The sequence below is a fragment of the Lemur catta genome, chromosome 3 (genome assembly GCF_020740605.2).
Source record: "Lemur catta isolate mLemCat1 chromosome 3, mLemCat1.pri, whole genome shotgun sequence".
Taxonomy (NCBI): domain Eukaryota; kingdom Metazoa; phylum Chordata; class Mammalia; order Primates; family Lemuridae; genus Lemur; species Lemur catta.
In genome coordinates, this window is record NC_059130.1 from 14,315,386 (window position 1) to 14,323,409 (window position 8,024).

General features: G+C 45.9%; 1 protein-coding gene across 1 annotated transcript; it reads right to left on the reverse strand.

Moving 5' to 3' along the window:
* Window positions 1-4,985: 4,985 nt before the first annotated feature.
* On the reverse strand, window positions 4,986-8,024 carry GSTM3 (glutathione S-transferase mu 3). Its single transcript, XM_045546742.1, has 8 exons — window positions 7,915-8,024; window positions 7,486-7,561; window positions 7,103-7,167; window positions 6,302-6,383; window positions 6,106-6,206; window positions 5,683-5,778; window positions 5,479-5,589; window positions 4,986-5,189 (listed from the first exon to the last, which is right to left on the reverse strand). Exons 1-8 carry the CDS (start codon window positions 7,960-7,962, stop codon window positions 5,091-5,093), a joined length of 678 nt encoding a protein of 225 aa, XP_045402698.1. The 5' UTR covers window positions 7,963-8,024; the 3' UTR covers window positions 4,986-5,090.

The following is an 8,024-nucleotide window of genomic DNA, read 5'->3' on the forward strand; positions in this document are numbered from 1 at the left end:
TACCTAAAAATATTATACCATCGAAGATAAAATGCAGGCCTATCTAATAACTCTAATTTTCCTTCAAACTTCTAATACAACATGAACAATATCCTGCTTGTTCTATCTCTAACCCTCTGTACCACTAAGAGCACCTCTTTCTAATAACCTCAGGCCGCTCTCTGTCTCCAAGTCAGGGCCCACCGCAGCACCTAGTCATTTAAAATTCAGATACACACACATCCATTTAATCTTCTGGATTCAAGTCCCACACGTGAGTCACCTGTAATTATTTCCACTGAAAACCCCACAAGAACATTAAGAGCCGGTCCCCGTTAGTTTTCAGAAATGTTTCGTTCCAGTTTGCCCCGGGCAGGGAGCAAGCCCACCGTGAAACAGCACAGCCCACTCTCCAGCCACAGCTCCTCGCTGTGCTCCGGGACCTCCCTGAACATGACCTTCTGTTCTCACTGCAAGCACTTCTCCCCTAACTGTCTCTGTTTTAAGAACAAGGCATTCCACTGTTCCATGTTCTGTTTCTCAACCAGAACAGAGAGGAATTTTTAAAAGGTCCTTGAGGGCGTTAAGCGTTTACAGAAAGCAAACTCTTTTCTCTTCCCAGTCTCACTGGCCTGAAGGCAGGCAGTGCATGGCTGTGGGCGCTCACCTGGTGTCAGGCTCTCTGTGAGCACTAAATATAAAAGTTTGCCCCAAAGGCAATCCCTGTTCTCAGGTGACATAGTTTAGTGGCAGAGACAGACATGTAAATGAGCAATTAGAGTTCAGTGTTGAGTGCTGATGGAGGAAAACATTGATTCCCAAAGCTGGGACCTAGTCCTCCAGGGTGGAGGAGGGCACGTGCCAAAAGATGTAGCTGGATAAACAAGCAGATATGAAGATAAGCATGAGAAGATGTTTTTTTTCCCTGAGGCATTAAAAGTCCTTGAATATATTTAAGCAGGGGAGTGACATGAACAAATTTGCACATCAGTAAAATGACTGGCTAAATTTCAATTCCCCCTCTCTCCCTCACTAGTCACCTGACCTCTAAGTCCCTCTTTATCAGTGGTGCTCATTTGTGCCACCTGTCCTGCAGCTGGAGGATAAAGAATGTGCAATTTGTTTTCGTTTTTTTTTTTTTTTTTTGAGACAGAGTCTCACTCTGTTGCCCAGGCTAGAGTGCCATGGCGTCAGCCTAGCTCACACCAACCTCTAACTCCTGGGCTCAATCAATTCTCTGCCTCAGCCTCCCGAGTAGCTGGGACTACAGGCATGTGCCACCATGCCCGGCTAATTTTTGTTACATATTTTTAGATGTCCAGCTATTTTCTTTCTATTTTTTAATAGAGACGGGGTCTTGCTCTTGCTCAGGCTGGTCTTGAACTCCTGAGCTCAAATGATCCACCGGCTTCGTTCTCTCAGAGTGCTAGGATTACAGGCGTGAGCCACCGTGCCCAGCCCAAGAATGTGCAATTTCAATACAAAGTCTAGGTGTTCTCCTAAGTGCTTTTTAAGCTGGCTTTAAAGGCCAATTCATGTGCACACGTATCTGTGTCCCCTTCTCCGCCCATTGCATCAGTGAAGCAACTCTGCAACAATTTTCCTTTGATCACATAGGCTATTTCCTTCTGAACTAAGAATGCTTTAACCCAGTTGCTCAATTTTCAACAATGAATACAAATGAGTTTTCCTAATACTTATGGGGAATTTTTCCACCAAAATGAGACAGGGTCTCGCTCTGTTGCCCAGGTTGGAGTATAGTGGCACCATCATATCTCAGTGCAACCTCAAAATCCTGGGCTTAAGGGATCCTCCTGCCTCAGCCTCCCCCGTAGCTGGGATTACTGACACTTGCCACCACGACCTGGATAATGTTTTTAAAATTTTTTGTAGAGCTGGAGTCTCACTGTGCTGTCCAGGCTGGTCTTGAACTCCTGACCTCAAGTGATCCTCCCACCTGGGCCTCCCAGAGTGCTAGGATTACAGGCATGAGCCACCGCACCTGGCTGCTCCACCAAATTTAATGTACCTATCACAAATTTTTTTTTTTTAAGTTCTTACTGATGCTGCTTGTCTAAATCCATCACTAGCGTGCCTCTGTACCTATGGGACGATAGTATGTCTTCCTCCATGCCCCACTGCCCCTTCCTTGAAGGGAGCCATTAAGACAGTGTCTTTTCTTGGCCCATGTTAGAATTAGAGTTAGGGGCTGATTGAGGCCGGGGAACCACCTCTCTTGTGGAAAGGATCTGCTCCTCTCAGCGGCCTTCCTCGCTTTCGGGGCCAGTTGGGTCCAGGTTTTGGATAACTGTTAAGTGGATTTTCACTGACAAACATAATAATTAGAAAAAATAAGAACATGTGATTTGTCTGTAGTCTGTCTGGAATCATAGGAAATACATTTGACCTGCAAACCTTTGCTTTTTAAACTTCTCCCTCACAGCTGCTGATCCCCTAGCACTTTGCTCTCTCCTGCCATGCCCTTCCCAGAGCCTGCAGGACCAGTTTCCTGTGCCCTCGCCTTCTCCCCTGAGGTGAACAGTCTCTAAGATGGCCCTAGTGCCCCTACCTCCTCCAGTATTTATGCCTTTGTGTAATCCCCCCGGTGTGGGCAGGACCTGTGACTTCTAACAGAATACAGAAAGGTGATGGGGTGTTACCGCTGTGATTACATTGCATAGGGCCGCAGTGTCCCTCTTTCCAGGAGACCCCTTTTCTGGCTTTCGTGAAACAGGTGGCCATATTGGGGTGGCCCCTTTTGCAAGGAACTGGAGGTGGCTCCAGCTGATAACCAGCAAGAAACTGAGGCCCTCAGTCCCACAGGGCACAAGGAACTGATTCTATCGACAATCACACTATCTGGAAGCAGATCCTCCTCCCCGCTTGAGCCTTGAGATGAGATTGTAGCCCTGGCTGACACATTGCTTGCAGCTTTCGGCTGAAACCCTGAACAGAGGACCCACCTGAGCTGTGCCTAGTCTCCTGACCCACAAAACTGTGAGATAAGAAATGTATGTTGTTTTAGGCTGCTAAATTTGTACTAATATTTATCGCTGTGTAGCAATAGATAGATTTCTGGTTATATCATCTATGTAGTCGAAGAGTCATCCTCAATTTCTCTGTCCTCCCTAAAATCCACAAGGCCTTTCCTTAGGGCATGCCACTCCCTCACACTATGGACATTCATGTCAGTAGTTATCAAACTGAAGAGCTTTACACCTTTTCTGGCCAAAGGCTGCCCATACCCAAGCTACTGGCCTGGACTTTGCTTGCAGGAGTGGCAGAAGATGGCAATGGAACTGTCTGCTTAGCATCTTCTGTCTGTACTACCTCTCCTGATGTCACTGGGTCTCCCTGCCGTTCGGGCCCTCTGTCCCACACCAGAGAGATCCTTGGCTTCTGGTTCCTAGGGAACAGCAGTCCGACCTGCAGGTCTCTCTTTGGCTGGAGACTATTAAAGACTTTGCCTGTGAGTGGAGGGTGGTGCCATTTCAATCTCCACAGGAGTCAGTTTCCCTTAAGTTGCCTTTTTTTCTCCTTAAAACTAGTTTCCATTGCACAAGTAAAGCATGAATACACTCTCCTAGTTAGAAAACCTTAGCCTTATCTCAGAAATACCTTTTAACCTCCACCCTGGAGCCTGGGCTTTTCTCCCGTTTGCCCAGAGTAAGCCTGTTATCAGTTTGGTCGTGTCCCTCTTCCCTATGCATTCATATACACGAATGTATCTGTAGAAAATACCCCCTCCGTGGTTTCTCTTTTTATATCATAAAGGATATAATCCTGTACATACTAATCTGCAAACTAATTTTAAAATTGAAAATGTCTCAGGGATCTTTGCAAGTTAGTTCATGCAGTTCAGTCTCATTCTTCAAATGCCACATGGTATTCCACAGCATTGATGTGAGCATTTACACGGCTTCCACTTATTTGTCATTACAAACAATGCCACAATGAACATCTTAGTATGTGTCTTCTTAGGGACATGGGTGAGTTTTCATAGGATGGAATTGTTGGGTCATAGGGTATGATTTGAATTTTAAAGATATGATAAATTGTTCTCCGAAGTAGCTATATTATTTTACAAGTTCACCTGCAGGAAACACATATCACTTTCCTAAGGCTTGCCAACACTTTAGAAACATCTTAATTTTTTTTATCTGATAGGTGGAAAAAAATGTTCATTTTAATTTGTAGTTCCTTGGATTATAATTATCTTTTACACATTTTTTTGGCCATCAATATTTCTATTTTGTAAATTGTTCACAGACTTTGTCCATTTTTGAAAACTCAGTTGTCTTAAAGATTTATAATTCTTTATATAATTTTTACACTGGTCCTTTGCTTTTGTCTCACTTGTCCTTTATTTGTGCCTAATCATGAAAGTTTTAGCATTTGATCCTACTCAGTTGCCAAATCTTCTTATGGGTTTTTCTTTTTAAGTCTTCAAAGAAACTTTTCCTACCCCATTATCATATTCTTACATTTTCATCAATACTTCAATAGCTTTGTGTTTAATGTTGGGCCTTAAATTCCAGATTAATTTTAATAAATGGTGTAAAGTAGGACTCTATTATTTTTGATTGGTAAATAATTGTCCCAACTCTATTGGCTAGCTCACCAGTTTGAAATACTGCCTTTATCACACTAAATTCCCATATATACATGGGTCTGTTTCTGAACTCCAGTTAAATCCATCATTACTACACAGTTTTACTTGGTATCTTCACCAGGTCTTCACACAGGCTCCAGTCCCATTTGAAACACCTGTTCTCTCCAACTGTGCAATTTTTATTTGTAGTACTCACTCTCAAGGCTTGGGCATGAACCTCTAGCCCTTGAACTCAGTTGGGGAGTAGGGGCATGTCAATATTGCAGTGATTCAATTTACATCTTTTTTTTTTTCTTTTTTCCCTGTCCTGACATAATGCAAGCATACATCTTGATAATTCTCCACATATTCTTATTCTACTTTGGCCCTTACACCCAAGAAAAATCTAGCTGGACACCAGCAGCACAAGTGCTATTTATTGAAAAGAACAAAGAAGATAGAATGCAGGCCCTGTAGGGACAGGATGGAACAAAACAGGAAGTGCAAGCCTGTCTCCTGCTCAGCATGTGCACTTGTTGCCCCACTGGGCCATCTTGTTGTTGATGGGCATCTTGAAGAAGCGGTCAGACTGCATGTAGGCAGCAATTTTCTCCAAAGCCTGAAGGGAAAACACACCAAACTTTATAAAGACCCTAACCCAGTCCAATAGACCCATACCAAAACAGCGACATTCACATGCTGCCTGCCTCTATTGACCCCATTTTTTATAGACGTCTTTGGGGTCTAGAAAGCCAGACCTTTTCCAAGACTTAAAGGTCTAGAGGTGTCCAACCATTCATAACTTTAGGCAAAAGCTGGTGTTGGGCAAGAATCCACCACAATAGGGTCCCTCAGTGACCAGGGGAGACTGCAGTAGTTTTGTAAGAGAAAGGTATGGGAACCATCACCTCAAAACGGCACATGAAAGCCTTCAGATTTGGGAACTCCTCCAAGCACCTGGGCTCAAACATACGGTTCTGATCCAAGACATCATAGGTGAGAAAATCCACAAAGGTGAGCTAGAAGGAGGGGAAATAAGATGGTCAGGTCTGAGGAGTTCATTAACACCTGCAGAGATAGAGAGGTATCCTCTTCTTTTCTCTTCTTCCTACCTTGTCCCCTGCAAACCATGAGTATTTCCCTAGGAACATGGAGAATTGTTTCAATTGTCCAGGTAGCTGTTCCAAGTACTGAGGCTTCATTTTTTCCTGAGAGAGGGAAAAAGAGAGCACAAATAGCAGTCATCATCTTCATAGATGGTCAGGGCACAAGCCAGTGATGGACACTTAGCAGGCCCCTCTCCAGGTGCCTTCCCACTGCCTTCATTTGGAGGAGGCAGGATGGGAAGGAGATGTTTGGAAAGGAGGAGGTGCCAACACCAGAGTTACATGACGAAACAATCCAAAAAACAAGAGTTCTGTTTCTTATTCTGACAGACTGAGTTGGTGGGAAGGTAGCAGTAGTAGAATGGAGAAAAGATAACCTTTGGGTTCCTAATGCTCCTTTCCCTGCTGATGTGCGCCAAGGAAACTCACATGGTCAGAGTTGTAACAGAGCCGTATCAGTTTCGTGCGGAGATCCATTACTTGGTTCTCCACAATGTCCACTCGAATCTTTTCTTCTTCAGTGTCACCACCTGTAGGTCAAATGACAACAAACCACCCTCGGAATCATCCACCCCCCCAGGCAAACAACCAGCCTGGGCTACCTCACCAGCTCTACTCCACTCACACATGTTGTGCTTGCGGGCGATGTAGCGCAGGATGGCATTGCTCTGGGTGATCCTGTTCTTCCCATCCATGAGGTAGGGCAGCTGAAAGGAAAAGGACAAGTCAACTGAACAGCCTACCTCTCTCTCTCGCTCCCCTACCTCTCTCTCCTGGGGAAGTGGAGACTTGCAGAGCAGTGAACAGGACAGAGAAGATGCCGTGTTAGCAGAAAGAAGAAAGTAAGTATAAGGTAGCAATTGGGTCTCCACGTGATTCTAGACAAGGGTTCTTAAATCTGTGTGCATGTGTGTGTGTATGTGCATGCCATGAACCCTTTATCAGAATAAAGTTTTTAAATGCATACAGCAAAATACATATATTTACACAATTATAAAATATTTTTTAAAATTTTTAATAGAGTAATATATGCCTATTAATAAATACATTAAATAACAAGCACACATAATAACTACCATAATTTCAAAGTAGTGATGAATATATATAACACTTAAGATATCTGTAACACATGTAATACAATATGAAAACACCTGATTTCTACTAGTGACAAAGTCACAGAGATGGATAATAACCGACATTGCTTACTGCTTATTTTCACAATAAAAGGAAATGTTAATGTTTTGTTAGTGGTTAGTGGAAATGAAAATGTAATTCTTCCCCCCATCCAGTTCGAGGATGCCTGAATCCTTTCTATTCTATCCAGGTTAAGAGCCCCTATTCTAGGTCCCTCTTGGTTCAGGGAGGGAAGAAACAGATATACTTGAAGGCCTTCCCTTCTGCCCACTCTTCTCCTAAAGCCACCTACATTAGGAAAGTCCAGGCCTAGCTTGAATTTCACATCCAGCCATTGGCTTCGATCATAGTCAGGAGCTGTAAGAGACAGAATGAAGTGGGTCCCAACCTCCTTAACATCCCACCAAATGAGTGAAAAGATCTGAAGAAATGACTTAGTCCCAATAGCTCAAATTTCCAGGGCCCAAAAGCTTAACCCTTTAGTCTCTGGGCCCTATGTGGTTAAGCATTAAGACGGAGTTGGGCTGTAGCAGAGGAAAATCCCCAGCTCCAAGGATGCGCCTCTCCCCACACAGGGCACAGCAGACTTCCCACCCGACCTCGGCGTGATGCCACCCTCTGGGCACGAGAAGACGGGGGCAGTTGGAGGGCCAGCCTGGCCTAGCGCGGCATTACCTTCCCCGCACGTGTACCGTTTCTCCTCATAGCACGTATCCGTGAACTCCAGCAGCAGGCGGATGGCGTGCGCCAGCTGGGGGAGACAGCCCGGTCGGCGCCTGCGCAGCTCCTACCCGCCCCCAACCCCCGCCCGCCAACGTCCCCGGCCCGGGCCGCCGAGACCCTGCATCCTGCCGGGGCGGTCGTTAAGCGGCTTTCGAGCCCTGCCCCGGCGGCATGCCGTCCTCGGGCCCTCCAGGCGAGGCCCAGCGATCCCGAGGCGGGGCAGGGGTGGGTTTCCGTGGCCAGGGGGCTCGACTGGGGCCGGCCGCCGCGAAACGGCTCCGGCGTAGAGCCGCCTCTCACGGAGACCGCGGGCTGAGAGCCCCGGCCGCCTCCGCGTCCGTTTTCCTGGCGGAGCTGCTCAGCCGTCGAGACGGCACTCACCCCGCGAATGTCCCAGTAACCCAGGACCATAGACGACTTAGAAGACATCACAGCGCCGCTAGCCAGTCTTCGAGGCCCTGAGGCAAAGCGCGAGCGGGCGGCCCTTTATA